At 61.7% G+C, this 18,987-nt stretch overlaps 1 protein-coding gene across 1 annotated transcript in view; it reads right to left on the bottom strand.

Annotated features, from left to right (window-relative positions):
* NKD2 (NKD inhibitor of Wnt signaling pathway 2) overlaps window positions 1-3,542 on the bottom strand; it is a 31,758-nt gene extending 28,216 nt beyond the window's left edge. The window contains exons 1-2 of the mRNA XM_078066397.1: window positions 3,206-3,542; window positions 2,816-2,895 (exon numbers count right to left, since the gene is read on the bottom strand). Coding sequence (XP_077922523.1) covers window positions 2,816-2,895; window positions 3,206-3,350 — 225 coding nt within the window. The 5' untranslated portion in view covers window positions 3,351-3,542. The remainder of the gene's footprint in view (window positions 1-2,815; window positions 2,896-3,205) is intronic.
* Between the last annotated feature and the right edge of the window lie 15,445 nt (window positions 3,543-18,987).

The raw sequence follows: 18,987 nt of genomic DNA, 5'->3' as shown, positions 1-18,987 counted from the left end.
GCTGACTGCTGGCTGTCCCCACCTCTAACCAGGACCCTGCTGACCGCTGGCTGTCCCCACCTGCAACCAGGACCCTGCTGACCGCTGGCTGTCCCCACCTCTAACCAGGACCCTGCTGACCGCTGGCTGTCCCCACCTCTAACCAGGACCCTGCTGACCGCTGGCTGTCCCCACCTGCAACCAGGACCCTGCTGACCGCTGGCTGTCCCCACCTGCAACCACGACCCTGCTGACCGCTGGCTGTCCCCACGTCTAACCCGGACCCTGCTGACCGCTGGCTGTCCCCACCTGTAACCCAGACCCTGCTGACTGCTGGCTGTCCCCACCTGCAACCACGACCCTGCTGCCCCAAGGCTGTCCCCACCTGTTACCAGACCCTGCTGCCCTCATTCCTCATAATTTTCACGCATGCACGACCTATTACTCCCCTTCCGAGATCCTCCATGCCGCACCTGCCAGCATCCCACATCACCCTGGCACAGCCCTGGCCCTTCAGGGGGCACTTGGCAAGGAAGTGATGCAGGTCCTGCCCAGATCAAACTGCAGCATTTCCCAGAATCAGCAAGGACAAGTATTCTAGACCTCGAAGCAGGCAGTCCGCCTGCCTAGAAAACGCTAATATCGATGAGTGTTTCCGACGTGCACCAAGTAGGCACCAGGAGCCAGCACTGCTGGCAAAACCAACCTCATTGCCTTTGTTTTGGGGGGGGGGAGAGAACAGGTGACAGCAGGTGGACACACATTTAATTTCCACAAGGTCATCTGGCACCGTTCTTACTCAGCACAGGGCACCGCAGTCTGCATGGAGACACAGAGTGGACCGTGTCCCTCCCGGGGGTGCTGCGCCTTCCAGGCTGGCCTCCGCCAGGCACTCCCAGGGAGGACACAGCTCGGGACACCACACACGGAGAAGGCTGCAGGACGCTGGGCAGAAGGGACGTACGACCCAACCCCGCGATGTCCCTGACGGAGCAATTTCCCGGGGCAGAACCGGGAGCAGGGGTGTTGGACAGAGCTCGAGCTGGGCAGGAACCACCCCAGGTCTCTCAGTGACAGCAGCAAGGACACGTGCATCCTGCCAGCGTGCGGCGAGCCGGGCCCGGAGGTCAACGCCAGGCCGGTGCCCGGCTAGAGGCTCACACCCCCACAGCCGAATGCGAGAGATACCGTAGTCATGCTGCCGTCTTCAGCTAGAATGTACTTAACGGAAGGGGCACCCTGTGTTCTGAGATGGTGCTCTTTCTGTAGCTTGGTGTTAAAAGCACCTTGTTTCCACATCAGCTTGGGCTACTCGGATGGCACAGGCTGGGGGGCTTAGGAACACAGCTATTTATTTCTCACAGTTTTGGAGACTGGAAGCCCAAGATCAGGGTGAGGGCAGATTCCGTGTCTGGTGAGGCCCCTTTCTGATTCTTAGATGGCGTGTTCCCGAGCGTCCTCACATGGCAGACGGAACAGGGACCCACCTCTCTGGGGCCTCTCGTAAGGGCACTAACCCTGCCATCGGCGCCCCACCCTCCTGCCCGGATCCCCTCCCAAAGCCCCCAGCTCCCCGACACTGTCACCTAAGGGGTGAGGTTTCAACATACGAGTTTTAGAGGACCACAAACATTCAGACTGTAGCAGAGGGAAACATAGAAAGGGACAACCCAAGCCATACCCCACCCCATTCTTAAAAATGTCCCGAGAGTGTTCAGGCGTCCGTCAGCCTGAAGCACTGTTCTGGCCCCAGCTGCAGACGCCTGGAATGTCACAGCCATGTTCTGAACAAGTGAGTGCACTCGCCCAGACACCGCCCAGGACCCAGTGCACAGCGTCAGGCCCTGTGCCCACGCGCCCAGGAGAAGGCCCCCAGGCCTGAGCACAATGTGAATGCACACGCAGATGATCTGATCACATGCGAAACCGAACCTTTAACCCCATCCCCTTATCGACACGCCCCCTCCCTCTGGCAAAGCAAACAGACGGACCTGGGCTGCTCCCCGGGGCCATCCTGCCCTGGTCCCCCACACAGGGGAGCACACTTCCAGCCAACGTTACTACGGTGTACCCAGAAAATGCTTTAAAAAGTATTTCCTACCTTCCCGGGTGTGCACGGAAACGTCACTCCCAGAAGGCATGAATCTCCTAACTCTAGCAAGTGTTCATTTCAGGGCATGTTGGAGCCCTTCTCAGAACACTGCACAAGTGTCTGCAGACAGACTTAGCGTTTCTCTTTAGCGACCCGCCAGAAGGACGTCCTTCTAAACAGGGAGCGGACATCCCCGTGAGCTGGTGCACTCTGCTGCTGAGGGCTTCGGAGGCGGGCAAGCTGGCGCGAGCAGGGGTCTCAGCCATCCCGACGGATCCAGTTCCCATGGACGCCGATAACCGTGTAAGGACCCCCTGGTCCTGCTTGGCACATATGCGTGGGTCTAGTTTTCTCAACGTCCCTCTGGTACCCCAAGCTGGGCAGTTCTCTGCTTCTAGACCGATCACCTTTCAAACCCACTCTCAGGGTCAACTGGGTCCTGAGCCAGACACCGCAGCACCCACAGCCTGGGCCCCTCTGCAGGCCAGTGGTCACCCAGCCGCACGTGGGAGGCATGGTGGTCTCCAACCCCAGCCAGTGACCCTCACACATGAATGGCCAACCCCTCCCCCCAATGCCTCCAGCCTGGGAGACTGAGGCTTGCTGCCAGGAGACCCTAGCCTGAGACTCAGAGGCTGGGGAGGGACAGGCTCTGGGTCCGGCTGGCATCGCTCTGGCATGCTCACTCGGGGGTCCCAGCGGGGTCACGACTCTGACCCCCGCCTCCCTGGCCCACAGGCCTACCTGCTTGCTGCCAGTGTTGCGCTCTGCGTCCTCCGTGCCTTTGCGGCCACTCGCGAACGCGGACACCACGAAGCTGTCCCCTGCGGCCCTCCAGCCGACGCGCGGGAAACGAGGCCCCGAGGAAGAAGGAGACGCGCCGTGAGCCCCAGACGCTGAGCCTGAGCCCTGTCCCGCCCGCCCGGCGCGCCCATCCCATCTCGGCGCGCCCCGCGCTCAGGGCTCAGGCCCAGGGCCGGGCTGGGGTCCGGGGGGGGCGGACCCGCGCGCTCCCGGAGACCCCGCGGCATCGTCCCCACACCCCGCGGGCTCGAGGGCGGGACGCGCGAGGCTCCGGGCTCGGGGTCCCGGCCGGTGGCAGTCCCGCGCCTCGGCCGCCGCCGGCACGCTCACCTTCGGGGCTCTCTCTCCGCTGGGGGGCTGCGGCGGCCGCGGGGCGGCCGGGGCGCGGGGGGGAGGGAGGGGACAGTGAGTGGCCGCGCCCGCCCGCCGCCCGCCGCGCCCGCGTCTCACGGTGCTTGGACTGACACTTCCCCATGCCGCCCCGGGGCCCCGCCGCGCTCACAGCCGGGTCGGGGCTCCGGCGCCGGGGCCGGGCGTCCGCGGGGGTCGCATGCACCGGGCGCGGGGCCGGAGGAACCGGGAGGCTGGGAGCGCCGGCGCAGCGGCGGGGACGCGGGCGAGCTCGGCCACGGCGGCGACAGCGGCGGTCCGACTCCCTCTGAGCGCGCGCGCCCGCCCCCGGGCTTTAAGTGCGGCCCCCGCAGCGCCCCCCGCGGCCGCCGCCCGCAGCGCACGGCGCCCGTGGACCCGCCCGCCCGCCCCCCACCAGCTCCGGGGCCGACTCTGCCCGGGAGCCCTCGGGGGCGGCGGGGGGGGGGGGGGTCTGCCACATGGAGCGCCTGCCAAATGGGGACGTGGCAGAACGGCGCCCGGCAGCGCGAGGCCCTGGGACAAGCCGCCATGAGGGTGGGCAGGGGCTGCAGTGGCCCGCGGTGCCGCGCGATTCTTTTGCGGGCAGCTCCCGACCCCCCTCCTCATCAGGCCAGCTCAGGTCGGGATCCCGCATTCTAGAGGAGCCTAGAGCACCTCCTTTTGCAGGAGAGGACCCTGGAGCAGTGCCCAGGACTTCAGAAACACAACGTGCACGGGAACTGGGCGGGGGGGCGAGCTGCGTGAGCGAGCCAGAGGACAGGAGGTCTGCGGGGAGACACTTGGAGAGGGCGACCAAGGAGGGGGTCTCCAGACAGCACCAACTCACAGTCCTGTCCTGGCTTCTTCCCCAGAGGTCCAGCCCCACACTCTACCTCCCATTAATCAAGGACAAGAAAGGACCAGCGCCCCGCGCAGGCTGGACACACCCTGCGTTCCCTCTCCTTTGGCCTTGGCTGGACTTCTGGGCAATGGTGGAGGGCGTCAGCCGGCCCTGGGGTGCCACAGGCCTGGTCACCTGTACTCCGCCTCCTCCCCGTGAAGGACAGGGCCACCTGCACCCCTTTCCTCTGCTCTGCCTCCTTCCCAGAATCGTCCAGATGCTCCATTAACCCCTCCCTCACGCCCAGCCCCTCAGCACCCCATCTGTGCCCTTCCCTGCAGCCCTCGCCCTGGGAGGACTCCTCTCCTCCTCCTCTTCTCCACTTGCCTTCAGAAAAACCATCCTTCCTTACCTCTGCCCTGGACCCCAGCTTGCTGAGCCCACACGACTTTTCCCTTCACTTGGCCTCAGCGTTCCCTGCCCACCAAGCTCCTGTGTCTCCCAGAGCAGTTTCAGCTCAGCAGGTGCCTGTCACCCCATGGTCACTCACACATTTCTGATCTCTGTGAATATCCTCACCATGCCCCAGTGCCAGCTCCAAGCCTTGGAGATGGGTTGCTGTGCCCAAGGTCCCTCACCTGCCCAGGCCTGGCCCACCTCCTCAATGGGGCTGGGCCTCCCCAGCTTACCTCTGCAGCCCCCACCACTGCCTGGACCCTCCCTACCCGCCCCCCGCCCTGGGGCAACACACACTGATGAGCTGACATCCAGCCAAGCCCCAGGGGTGCTTTCCAAGCATCATTGTCTACTTCTCAGCCATCGAGGGTCGAGGGGCGAGGGGCGGGCGCTGACCCCCCATTACAGCAGCCTGAAGGGTATAGCTGGTCAACCACAGACTGCGATCGAATCAGTCCCGCTCCTGACCCCGGCAGACCCCTGCAGCAACTGTCAGCCAGGACCCAGGCTGCACACAGGGCGCCAACACAGGCCACGTGAAGCGTGCCATGGGTAACCCTGGCTCCCAGCCACCACGGCGATCCGTGCCGAAGGAGCCCCGCTGAAGGCCGGCTGCAGACACCCCCAGCACTGGGCCGGCAGAAGAGTGCCTTCCGTATGGCCCCCGGCCTCAGGGCTCAGGCCCCTCCACCTCTGGGCAGCCCTCCCAGGCTCTCCCAGCCCCTCCTCAGCCTCCCATCAACCCATACAGCTTTTAACGCCCAACTTAGAGTCGGCCAATTTGTCATCTTCCATGCTCCATGTGTCCTATTACTGTGTTCGTGACAACACCCTTCCAAACGCACACGTTTATATCCATCAGCAGACACCAGCTCAAGGACAGGCGTGCGACCCCTGTGCAGATGTGCTCGTGTGTGGAGCCGTGTGAGGGTGATTCCTTTGTGCTCACTCACAGCTCAGCCTCGCAGACGCCGGGAAGCCCGCCACCCTGCCCTCCCACCGGGGGACGATGGCTGGGATGCCCGCCCAGGTGTGCTGGGGGGGACCGCAGAGTCTCGTTCCTTCTGGCTGAGGCTCTGGTCTTTGTTAAGGGCCGGGACGGTGAGTGTGTGTCCTGGGAAGACAGGTGGAATGAGGGTGCCCCTGAACCAGTCCCACACTCTGCTGCGCTCCACTGCCCTCCTCCTCCTCCCCAAGGTGGCCCTGGGCTGCTAGGGCCACAGCTGAGGCCGGGCCCTGCTCTGGCCAGCATCTGTCATCACATCTGCTTTGTCACACAGAGAGAGCCGGATCGTAAAGCAGAAATTTCACACATGGTCCACATTGACCTGGATTCCCCCGCCAAGGCTTCGCATTTCTTCTTTAGCAGCTTTACTGAGATGTAATTTACGTACCCCACAACTCGCCCACTTAAAGTGTACAATTCACGGATTTTTAGGCTCTTCGTAGATGCACACCACCATCACCAGTCAATTCTAGAAGATTCTCGTCACCTCATAAAGAAACTCCATACCCTTAGCGCTCACCTCCAATCTCCCACTCACTCCCTGCTTCCTGTCTCTGTGGACTTCTGTGTTACGGACATTTTGTGTGAACAGAACCATGTGACATGTGGCTGTTCGTCCGCTTCTTTCACTCAGCCTAATATGTCCCAGATTCCCTGCATGGTGTCGAGGGTCAGCACTTCGTTCCTTCTTATGCCTGAATCATGTTCTGTTGTGTGGACAGACCCCATTCTGCCTACCCATTCTTCTGCTGATGGACAGTGGGTTCTTTCCACTTTTTGGCTGCTGTGAGCATTCATGCACAGTCCTTGTAGGGAATGTGTTCTCGGTTCTCCTGGGTAGCACCTGGAGTAATTGGGGGGTCACGTGGCAGCCCGTTGTTTAACCTCGTGAGGAGCCACCTGACGGTGGGTTTTCCACAGAGGACGCGCCACTTCACCGTGCCACCAGCCACACAGGGGCTCCCATGGCCTCCACACCCGGGCCTCCCTCGTTTCTGACTTTTTGATTCCAGCCGTCCCAGTGGGCGTGACGTGGTGTCTACCCCGTGTGGTCTGCATTTCTGTGGTGGCTAATGACATCAGGCCTGCTTTCGCTCACCTTCCCTGGAGAGATGTCTGTTCAGATCCTTCACCCTTCTTCTTGTGGAGTTGTAAAATTCTTACATATTGTGGATGCAAGTCGCTTCTCAAGTACGTGATTTGCAGACATTCTTCCCCATTCTGTGGCTCGTCTTTTCACTTTCTGATGGTGTCCGTTGAAGCACAGGTTTTATTTTAACATAATCCAGCTTGCTTACTTTACCTTCTGCTGCTTCTGCTTTCCTTCGATGGCACACCTGGGAACTCTTTGGCTCTTAAAGTTTGATTTTCTGCCCATGCGGCCGCGGGTGGGGCACAGCACAGCCAGCCATTGGAGAAAGCCCCAAGAAACTAGACTCTGACTCACTGGGGCCCAAACAGGCTGGAGCCAAGCGTGGGCAGAGGTGGGCTGACGGCAGGCGGCCGGGCAGGCCACTCACCCACCAGGACATTTAGGGCCTTTTCAGCCAGATACCTCTGGATGGCCTCTGTGGGTGTAGACATGGCCACGGCCACTCCCGGCAGCCCCACCCACACCCAGCAACGGGGAAGAAGCAAGACCAGCAGCTCTCACTGGGAGGCTCCTGGGGACCGGCCTGGGTGCGGAGCAGGAAGACAGGGCAATGTGGGCGGCCTGGTCAACGTCCACCCTTGTGCTAGCAGAAGAAAGTCATCTCGCCTGACTGGGACGATGGCCATCATCATCGTAGAATCCAAATTCACCCAGGAGAGAGGCATCACCATGCCCCCACCAGCCTCAGATTTGGGGACGTACTTGCTGCTTGAGCTCAGGAGGCAGGTGCAGAATGCCAGCTTGGAAAGGATGTGTCCACTTGTCCTTCGCCCAAGGCCTCTCCCTGGGGGGCATCCGTCTCGAACTCCTTCCTACTGGCATAGACCAGGTCTGCAGGGTCTCAGGGGCCCTGTGGGCGGCAGGCACTTTGGCTTTCGGAGGCCCCTCCTTCATTAAAAATACTAAAACTCATATCTCGTAACTGGGCCAGTCCTGGTCCTGATGTCGAGCCTTCACGGGCCTCCCGGCCAAAGCACTGGGTCCCGGCTGACACAGCGGGGTCAGGCGACGGTGGCCACAGCTCCCGGCGAGGCCAAGGCCCCTGCATGGACCCAGCTGCTGGGCCCCACAGGCCATCCGTCCTTCCGGGGAAGCTGGTTCAAGCCGAGTCCCGTGCGTTGTGTGAACCCACGGGGCCCTGAGCGGGGTGCTGTGCGGCCCACCTCCCAGCCCCACAGGCTGCCGCGGGGTGGCCGCCAGACGCCTGGCCAGGCTGGGCTCCTGAGAGACGGCGCAGACAAGTGCTTTATCTGCTCCAAATACTGATCAGTTGCTTTAGTTCAAGGAGGAGCCTCCAAGTGAGGAATCTCCCGGGCTCCTCACGGACTGGCCGCCGGGGGCAGCGGTGCCAGGAATCTGACCACGTGCCCAGTCAGTGTCCCTGGACACGGCTTCCACGGGGCACATCCCACGCCCCAGACAACATCAGGGCAGGAAGTTGCCCTCCGTCGAAAGGGGGACATTGGTAGAAACAAGCAACTCTCACTACCGGGTGGCGGGGTGGTCCTCTGACTCAGAACCCGGGTGCCCGGGCGTGGGCGCCTCCCAGCCCCCCCAGAAGCCCCGGGGTCACGTGTGCCACCGCCTCAGCCTCACCGTGGCTGTGCCCAGAAGGGTGTCGCTTTCTGGTGCGGCAGGGGGGCGGGGCACCCCAGAGCGGACTCCGGGCCCCTGCCCCTACCCCGGACACCCTAGGCCCACCTCACCTCCACCCCTCTGCAGGCCCAGCTCAAAGGGTGACCCTGAGACGCAGTGGCCCCCGATACCCTGGTGCCCGCCAGACCCTTCCTTTCTCTGACCGTCTGTCCTGGTAAGGCAGAGCCTGCCTGGGATCCTTCTAGAACCTGGGTCACCAGCTCCAGGGCCTTGCAAAGCTGCTGATTCGAGCATTCTAAGACTCAGACCTCGAGCCGCTGTGACCCTTCGCAGCAAAATGTCGCCTCATCCCCTTTGTCATTCCGTCAGCAGGGGTATGCTGGGGGCTGGTCCAGGTCCCTGACATTCCCGCTCCGGGGCGGCCTCTCCTTGTCGCCCGCCCGGTCCGCCGGCATCGTGTTTGTACCGGTGCTGCGTCCGTGACACTGACCACCACGTCCTCTCCGAGGCCTGTGCGTGGGTCAGCCATGCCCCCTTCGCCTGCGGGTGGAGATTCTGCATGGGCCTCCGGGGGGTTCTGAGTGTCCTTGTCCCCCAGGGACGGCTGGTTCGGGCAGGGACACCGGCAGCGCCCCCCCCCCCACCGCCGCGAGCAAAGGGACCGCACAGAGCCTATATATACCGGACAGCAGCACCAGCTTCGGCTCACGGCTGCCCAGGATCCCAGCTGGTGACCCAGGTTCTAGAAGGATCCCGGCCTGGCCCCCGACTGCCCTGCATCGTCCGGGCGCCCGGGGGCCCGAGGGAGCGGGAGGCTGAGCCCACAGCAGGCTGGCCGCGTGGGGGCCGCGCCTGCCTCCGGCACACGTCCCCCTGGGTCTTGGGGCCTTCGGGACAGTCTTGCCTGTTGATGAAACCAGTTCTCGGTACTTTCAGCGGGAAGGGCTGTGTTTTAGTCACTAACCGGCACCCGTGCGGGTTTCCCAGTGCTTCTCATGCATGATCACATCAGCGTCCCCGGGACCCGGCGGGTGGGCGTGGGAGGGTAGCTGGACTGTCCGCCCCACGCGTGCCAGTCTCCCCGGGGCAGCCTCGGGATGGGGTGGGCTGGCGGCCCCTTCATCCAAACGGGGACACTGCACCTCTGCCCACCGGCGGCTTGCGTGCCCGCCGCTCCTCCCCTTGGCCCTCCCGCCTGCGCCGGGGAGCGGAAGCCCCGGGCTGGAGCGTTGGGAGGCGAGTGTCCAGGGGGCCAGCTTTGCACCGCGAGCCTTTGGAAGCAAAGTACAAACGTCCCACTGGAGCGCACAGCCGTCCAGAGCGGTGGGCGTGTCGGCCCCTGTGGTTGTCATTACTGGGTGGTCACCGCCACCGTCCACCACCCCCTTTGAGGAGAGGCCAAATGAGGGTCCACGGCGTGATGGGGCGTCCGCCTCAGACCGCAACCACACACTAGAAACTTTTTACAGAAAAACGGTTGCCGGCTGCAGCCAGGGACCCTCCCCTCGAGCGGGCTGCCGCGTTCTGTGTGTGCAGAGCCGGCCTCGAGCCCTGGCACCGACGGGCGACGCCCCCAGCGTCTCTGCCTCTGGGCAGAAAAGAGACAGAAGGTGGGAAACGGGCAGCAGCCGAGGCTGGAGGGGTGTGTGCGGCCGGGAGCCGCCTCCTGTCCCCCTGTGAGCTGCATCTCGGCTCCCCCTCACCTCCTGGCCACGGGAAGTTTCCGGAAGACACGGCCAGTTGTCACAATGCTGCGCAGATGGGGCTTGTTTGAAGAAACGTCTCTTTGCACAAAGCTTCAGTTCAAAGAACGCGCACGCTTAGCCGGGGTGCCCTTCCCGTCCGAGTGCTCCGTCCACCGGCACAGGAAAAGGGCCCCGAGGCCGAAAGCAAGACCCGAATTCGCACCCCCGTCGATGGGGCTTGCTAGGACAGACAGAGAGCACTAGGGAGCCCCCGGGCCAGTTTCCCTCCAGCAGACGGCAGCCTGGACGCATCGGTCACGCACCCGAGGACAGTGTCAGAGTCTGAAGCTGCCACTCCTGTGGGGTGCGCTCCGCGGTTCGTAAGCGGGCTGCTACGTTGTCAGGGGCATAGAATAACCCCAGAATGGCCCGCAAACCCCCAGCCCCGAGTTCTCCGGTGCCCCCCCTTGATGGATGGCCCAGAGGCGTGTGCTCGTGGGACACTGACTTAGGACGGCCCACACGCTCCCCGTTGTCCCTGCAGACCAGCGCTCTTCGGCATTTGGGTTCCTTCCTGAGCACCGGCTCATGCAGCCAACACAACACAGGGTCGAGCGTTTCAAACGTGCTCCCCTCTCTCTTTTCAGGCTTCCCACGTGCAAGCTTATTGTGAATCACAAACACACTGGGACAGACTTTCTGGTGCATCCCCATTAAAACCACCCAAGGGAAGTGGGTCCGAGGCTCTCACGCCTGCGTCCTGGCGCGCCTACATTTACGCCAACTCTCACTCACCCCAGCCGTTTTGGGGGTGTAACTATGTGCCTCTCCAGGGAAATCGCCCCCAAGAGACCCAGCCGGCTTTGCTTTGGGTGGGGGGAGGAGACGCCACTCTCAGCTTCAGAGAAATACCTGTGCACATCTTTCCTGCAGACTTACGTGCTGGGATCCACTCCACCAAACAGACAGACGCACCCAATTCACAAAACGCTTTTTCAAAGATGTTCTCCGCATAATTTTATGTGCATTGTTTTATGGGCTTCCCTGCTTGTTTTGTTTTAATTGCAATCAAAACAGACAAAGGTGTGAGCAAGGGCTTTGTGAACTCGGAGTCAGAGAGCGGGTGGAAGTCGTGAGTGAGCCCGGGAGTCCCTGAGGTCAGAACGTGCACCCACAGGCCATTGTAAGCACTTCGGCTGGAGTGGTCTTCGACGCAGGACAGATGGCAATGGCCCTGAGAAGCACCTTCCTGGAACCCGCCTGCTTAATTTTGAGAAGAAGGCCCGACTCTGCGCAGCGGTGAAGGAAGCGTGAGGGTCTCCGGGAGGCGGGGGATGCTGCGGCGCCGTGGATGTGCTCCGGTGACCAGGTCGTGTGTCCCTGGTGTCCACCTGGGGGTTAGGAGCCCTCATTCTTCGCATTGCTGTGGGCTCTAATGCGGAGGGATGCCTCCCCGGTTTGCCGCGAGGGTGGATCAGATGTTCAAGTTGCCGGTCCGGCTCCCCTGCCCCAGCTCTGAGTGTGGTTGGCTGCGCGGCACCCAGGCCCCGAGGTGACCGAGCTGCCGTGGACGGCTCAGGTGGCTACTGAGGCCAGTGTCGGCCCATGGACCAGGCTTGTGCTGGAATTCGCCAGGGCGCCGGGGACCAGGAATGCGGCTGTCCACGGGACCAGCGTGGCCAACAGCCTGGGTGGCGCGTTGTCCTGCAGCTGAGGCAGCTCCTCGAGGCAGCTTGCACCGTCCCTGGGTGCCTGGTGTCTTCTCTTCCACATCTCTCAGCGTTTCCCCATGCAGGCTGTCGCTGCTTCCGGAAGGATCCATGGGGCTGTCCACTGGTGGGCAGGGGAGAGAAGTGCTCTTGGCAGGGAGGTTCCCACACACCTGGGCTTGGCACACTGCCTCCCGGTGGGCCTCCCCGTCCTCGTGTGCGGCCGCGTGGGTGGCCACTCAGCCAGGTGGAAGAAGATGCTGGTCTCAAAGCTGCAGAAGCGCTGGGAAGGCTTGGGGGGACCCATCAGCCACCCCCCAGGTCAGGAAATGGAATTTCTACGTTCCCTTTCTGGGTGGAGGAGGCCACTTTGGGCATCCCCCTCCTCACCTCCTGCGGGGCAGAGCTTAGCGCACTCTGTCTGGCCTCGCGCATGTGGGTGCGGTCCTCTGTCTGCAGGACCCCCATGCCCTGCTGGACCTCACGGGGAGTGGGGCAGCGCGATGGGGTCGCCCTGCACCTGCGCCCCAGAGACCTCAGGGCACAGACGCAGCCCGTCACCTCTGCACTCAGAGCCCCTGGCCTGCCATGCACGCTGTGCACGCCTCTTCCGGATCTCCTGCCCACAGCACTGCTGGGACAGCCGGTGCACAGTGGGCCCTTTCTCAACCTGGCCTTAATCAGGTCGCCACGAGCGGGAGAAGGGTCAGCTCCAGGTCATGGACGTAGGTTCAAATCTGGAAAGGCCAGGCAGTGGATGGTCCTTCTAGAATGTTCTGCCATTGGATGACAGCCCACGGACGGCCACGTCTGCCCGTGCCTGTTGCTGCGATGGTTCTCGCCACGGACGCCTTCCTCCATCCTGCCGGCGGCCCCGCCACGGCTGAGAGCTCCTCTCTCCCACCCTGTCCCTGGGCCAGAGCGCATACAGAAGGTCCTCTGTGCCTGCTTCCCCATTAGCCGTGAGAACGGACCTCTGAGCCGCTGTGTCCACTCCTCCCCGTGGGGCTGCCAGGGTGACCTGAGACACAGCGGCTGCGTGCCTCAGAATCCCGGGGGCTTGTTGGACAAGCCTCTGCCTGCCCCTCTGGTGCACACGCAGCCCGTGTCCCCTCCGGCGCCCGGTTAACGAGCCATGCTGCCGGTGCGGGTCTGCTTCCACGGCTGCCGGCCCATCGCAGGGGGCCCACACGGTGTGGCACGAGTCAGTCCCGGGAGACCCGGGGGTGGATCAGAGACGCGGAGGGGGCAGCACAGCACATGGGCCCATCAGAGCTCAACCCCTCCTTCCCACTGCCTGCCACAAAAGGGGTCCCACCCTCAGGATGGCTCTGAACCCCCCCGCTAACACCTTTCCTTCAAGGTCCCTTCACAGATCACCGGGGTTCCTGCAGAAATAGGGAGATTCAGCAACTGGAAACCCAAGAGGGCAAGGGGCCACAGCTATTGGCTCACACCCCACAGTGGGTCCCAGGCTAAATCCCCAGAAGCTCCCCAGAGTCCTGCAGAGAGACGGCCCTCAGTCCCGGCGTCCTGGTGGGGGATGAGGGCACAGCCTTGCTGCGGCGGGGTTCCAGCTGGCCAACAGCACCCAGTTACTGGGTGGGTCAGCTGGGAAGAGCCAGGATCTGTGCAGGGACAAGGAGCTCCCAGGATGTGCCAGGAGAGGGTGGGGTGGGGCAGCATCTGCCCAGAACATCTGGAAAAGCACTAAGTGAGGTGACCCACGGAGGGCTGAGCACCGACCTGTGTAGTGGGGGCCCCGCAAACACTTGTCCTGGAGGGGAGCTCGGGGGAGGAAAGTGGTGTCTGGCTGGTGCCGAGGAAGACCTCGGGGAGGGGGCAGGGCCCGGGCTGGAGGCAGCCGTAGTCCCAGTCTGGGAGGAGACCTGCGGTCCAGGACATTACTCAGGCCGAGGGTGGGCAGGGGGCCATGGCCCGCACAGAGTTGAGACAAAAGGCATGCGAGGCTGTTGTGAGGCTGGAGGGTCTGGGCTCATGACAGGTGGGTAATGTGGAGGCACGGAAGGTTCTAGACAAGGGAGCAGCGCGAGGGCCTGGCCGGTGTGCTGGAGGGACAGAAGCGCAGGTGATGCCCGGAATGGGCGATGGTGATGAAGGTGCTGAGGTGGTGGCAGGGTCTCTGGCCTGGGCCAGGCCCCGAGAAGGATGAGCCCCATGGTGTGTGTCAGGGCTTGATCTGACGTCCTTCCAGCTGCATGGTAGGGAGAGACTCACGGCTGTGGTCAGATTGGAAAACTGAGACTGACTGTGTCCCTGGGAATGTTCTCACTTTGCGGTTTATTTCTCAGGGACTCTTCACCCAAGGGAACCGAATGAGCAGGGGCCTTGGAGACGCCAGACCCTGACCCTCCACGGGCGCCAGCCTGGCCCAGACACACCTGTGGTCTGGCCCTCCAGGGAAGGGGAGGATCATTCACGGGTCTGTTCATCCCGAGAGAGACGGGGGAGTGTGATCACGCCGCACCGCACACGTATCCATCCCCCAATCAGGATGGTGGCCTGGACGCCCCGCGGCTCCAAGTCCCGTGGCCACGGGCTCGCCTCCCCGTTCAGCCTCCCAGAGCAGAGCGGACGCGGGGTGCTGGCCTCTGACCGCACCGCATGTGCAGCTGGTCCCAGGGGCAGGCCTGTCCCCAGCCTCCCGCGCTCTTGTGCCTTCCGGGGCTGACCTTCCCCCGCCCGCCACCTGCACCTGGGGGGTCCGCTTGGGGGTTCGTTGGTGTTTCCTGGCTGTTTGCCATGCGGAGCCCCTTCTCCTGCCCCTGCTGGTCACCGGGGCGTCCTTGCTTGGGGAGTGCTGGTTTAGCCTTTGGCCTGTTTTCGGGTTGCTATCTATCTCCTCGGGGTTGGAGCCCCCGAGGCGCCCCAGTGGGGTCTTCGGATGGACGGGGTTCTTAATTTTAATGGAGTCCCATTAGTGCTTTCTCTGCCCGCCTGCAGAACCTGCTCCTGGTCGTGAGCGTGGTTCCCGGCATCTTGTGGAAGCCTTACCACTCCCATTCATGAGCTCCGTGCTCCATTTTATTTTTGTGTTTGATGTGAAGTATGGGTCAAGGTTCATTTTCCCTCCTGCTCAGGTACGCAGCTGACCCGTCACCACCTGCGAAGACGACCCTGTCGTCATGTTTGCCGCGAGCCCGGGCTGTGGGCATGACGGCACCTCCTGGCCGGCGCTGAGCCGCCCTCCCCGGATGCGCATGCCGCCCCAGCGCAGGGGTGAGCCGAGGAGCGGGGGTCTCGGAGAGGCTGCCCCGCAGGCCCACCTCACCCTGGGGTGGGGCCCTGGCCACTGGGCTCCAGGATGAGGAGTCGGCGGCGTGAGGACACAGCAGAGGAGCCCTGGGCTGAGCGGGTGTTGCCCCAGCCCTGCCGCCCGCAGCCCTGGGCTCCAGGCCCCACAGAGGGCCCTTTATGAGTCGCTGGTACGTCCAAAGTGCTCTCAGAAAGACGAATGAATTGTTTTCCAGGAAAGCATTTAATGAGACTCACCAGCCAAGACAGAACAAGGGAAATAAATAAGGCACAATTGGATCTTTATTTTCGAGCATTCCCGAGTCCGGTGTTGTCAGACTGCGCTCTGGCATGATTCTCCCCCTGGCTCTCCGTTTGCTTCATGCTCCTCAGCGAGCCGCGGGCATTTCCCTTTGACTGCAGTGTTATTAAATATCGACTGCAGGCGTAAGAAACGGTTTCTACTGAAGGCAGAGGAGAGGAAAACAGACCGAGTAAACTAGAACTTCTTCGACTGGCTCCCATCTTAAAAGGCAGTGCGAGGAATTTCTGCCAACTGGCCGCTCGCAGAAGCAAAGCTGACGTTTGATGTCCGGGCCACGGCATCGCGGTTTCCAAGCTGCCGGCGGGCGAGGGGGTGGAGGGTGGTCTGGTCGGACTCTGCATAGGTGAGAAAAGCCTCTGCGGCCCGTGGATAAACGTGTGAGAATAGGAAATCGAAAGCAAAGGCATAAAGGGGATCAGGCCCACGGAGCAGCCATGGGACCCTGCGAGCAGCCGTCTACTGTGGGTCCCCGCGGGCAGGCCAGACGTGGCAGGTGGGGCCGATGGAATCTGTGTCAGGAGCATGGACAGCTGGATCCAGCTTGTGCATGGCCTGAAACTGGCATGTGGGGAGGGGGCTCCGGTCCTGATCCTGCTGGAGCTCCCGCCTCTGTGGGCCCTCCCTCCATGGCTAAGCTCGGCCCCTGCGATTCTCCCCAAACATGGCTGGATCTTTGGGAGGAGACACGTTTCCTGAGGGTGGGGATGTGGCTCCTCATTCCTGAATCTGATGGTCTCTCATCCTGACCCAGGCCCCCGGCATGACCTTCGGGACAGCACGGGGGTCCCTTCTTGTCCTTGGTCCTGGGAGTGCTGCAGAAGGACAGGGTCCCGATCAGATGTGCTGTCCCCAGACGACCCCACGGTGTGAGGAACAGCTGCTGCTGGAGGTGAGCACGCGGCCTCCCGCCCCTCAGAGCAGGTGGTGTTTCTGGAAGGAGGGCAGGTCCTGTGGAGGTGGCATCCCCTCCCCAGCCAACCCAGCCCGGCAGAGCCCGCCGCTCTCAGAGAGCCTGCAGGGGGGCTCCCCGGGAACGCGACTTGTCAGAAATGCGGTAGAGGGAAGGCCCTGTTCATGGTGCTTCCGAAAGCACACAGCCAGCTTCCTAAACTATTCAGTGAGGCAAACCATAGAAGAGAAAGCACCGCTGAGCCCCGTGCAGGAAGGTCGGCACGCATCATCATTCCAGGAGTCCTTGTTCAGCTGTACATTCAAATCAGTCCACAAATTAAATCCCCACGGCAGCTTTTGGAAACTTGTAAAAAAATAATCCTTAAGTTCATTTGGAAAGAAGAATTCAATCATAACCAGGAACGTTCTGAGAAGAAAGAGTAGCTTTCCCCATGAACTCTGGGAGCATGGGGACCACGGGCAACATCACGGGCAAGTCTGCAGTGGATGCTGGGGTCCAGGGACCCACCGTTGGTAGGACAGCATTCCAGAAGGGTCGTTTTCTATGTGGTTTGGGGAAAACTGACACTGATCCCCACTTCATCTCAAACACCAAGATACAAGCCATGTGCATGACCATGGAATAAAAGTATCCATCCGTCGTTATTCTAATCCTCCATAGCTTCACTGCTGTGTTTGTTTCACTGTTCAGAGCTCAGGCGCAGAGCGTCTCAGACTTCTCAGTCAGGGCACGCGGCTGTTCTCCTCTCGTCTGATCCTTGCTGGTTCAGTTACTTGCTTTATGTGCACTCCCGTCCCCCTGCCTGCCCTGATGGAGGTGCCCCTGGGCGTGCACAAACGTGCACACGTAACGGCTGTTTCCAGGGGTGTGCGTGAACACGCGCACACACGGCTGTTTCCTGAATGAGCCTGTAATGGGCACGGTTGACATCTGCCGTGGACCTCATTCCTGGCAGCTCCCTAACACTGCATTCATTCACAGCTGTGGCCCAGATGTGTGCTGTCGTCCACACGCCCACTTGGCTGGTCCTCAAGCTGCCCTTGGAATGGTCTGGGGGCTTCAAAACAGACAGATGTCCGGCCCCAGCCCTGGAGACGGCGATTTTATCGATCTGAGGTAGAGCCGGGACATTGCGGGTTTCAAAAGCAGCCACGTGGTTCCAGCGCGCACAGAGCTGGAGAAAGGGCGTGGCCTCTGACTTCACACCGTGGCCTCCACCCTCCTCCTCCCACAAAAAGTGCTGAAATGACTCTGCGGATGCCGCATCTCGTCCCCGACCCTGCCTTACTGCCGCCGTGTGGACACTGGACACGCTGGCTTCCCACTGGTCAGCGACAGCTCTATCCCGGGCCTCGGGGCAGGGCAGTGGACAACACCCCAGCCCTCCTGCCTATTGTTGGGACGATGCAGAACCCTCCTGCCTCCTGAACCAGCTCCCAGCCCGTGCCTGTGCCTGAAACCCTGTCCTGGGGTCTGCTCGGGGGGCAACCCCGGGGGCCGACGAGACACAGCAGCTCCCGCTTCCCTTCGCTGACCCACGAGGCCCTCGGAGGACAGGTCCTCCTGAGGGGGCTTCATCTTACTGCGGGAGCCTCAGGGCCTGGAGGAGCCCCTCCCCCCAGCAGGTGTTCCGGAAAGTGTCTGTTCTGTGCGGCCCCGGGGCGTCCGCTCAGACGGAGTGCAGAGGGAACACCGAGCACCCCCAGCCCCAACCCGATGATGATGTGCACGTCAGCGCTCGGGGGCAGGTTTCCGGGGACCCGGGGAGCAAGGTCTGCCTTGCACGTGCCCCAGGCTGGATCTCAGGGAGGAGGGTGCGTGCCCCTGGAGAGCTGTCACTGGGCTCTGGAAACAGCCCTGAAGCTGCAGCCCCAGGCGGCATGGCGCTCGGCAGTCTGATCTGGCCGCTCCTTCCAGCTCGGCTCCCTCATATGGAAATAATATTGGGCCTCGTAAAAGATCCAGGTTCTTGTTTCAAATTATGAAATGAACATTCTCCTCGGATAATACCATGTGGGGCCACGAGTGAGGTTTTGAATTCCAACTTCAAGGGGAAGTTAAAATTAGTTCTAGACCATAGCATGTAAGTTGGTAACAAATTGGGTGCTGCATTCTGCTGCCAGTTAAAAGTAACTGTTGGATCCGTTTCTTTGAATTATTTGAGTCTACGTGCATGTCACGCTCTCCACAAAGCCTTAAAGTCATGGGCAAAAGTATAAACTTCAGAAATAATTAATGCAATTTAATGACAGTAAATAAGCTTCAAAGCCCAAGGAACAGCAGAACTTCATCAAAGAGAAAAAATAAACATGTTTCCAGCTCAGATTTGAAACCCCACCAGTGGCCCAGTGTTTAATCTCGAGGGAAAGGGTGTGTGCGCGTCCTCGGCCCTCCCGCCTCACCGACAGAGACCCCTGTGTGCAGGGGACCGACCTGCTCTCCCAAGGGAAGGCTTTGCAGGGTCAGCAGACAAGATTAGACAGTAATTTAGGGGTCCACACTGAGAGCGTCCCCAAATTTAGCAAATGATGTTTAAACTTTTGCTTTAACTGAGCGTCACTCTTCAGAGCCATCTGCTTCTGCATTTGGGATTTTCTAGAAAACCTTGGTTTAAGGCTTTGCTATGGACAAAGTTTCTCCCAAATGCCCTCGGAAACCAAAAACAGAATGAGTGTTAACTGAATTGTGTGTGGGAGATGGGCGTCAGCCCCCGCACCAGGAGCTGCCACACGCCTTGAGCAGAACCACAGGGGTGGTCAGCGGCTCTGCCCGGAGGCCCACGGCCCCTTTCCCACGCGTCACATAAACGTCCGTGCGGATGT

Source organism: Halichoerus grypus, chromosome 2, assembly GCF_964656455.1.
Source record: "Halichoerus grypus chromosome 2, mHalGry1.hap1.1, whole genome shotgun sequence".
In the NCBI taxonomy this organism is placed as follows: domain Eukaryota; kingdom Metazoa; phylum Chordata; class Mammalia; order Carnivora; family Phocidae; genus Halichoerus; species Halichoerus grypus.
Note: the sequence above shows the minus strand (reverse complement) of the source record. Positions and strands in the feature narration are given on the sequence as shown.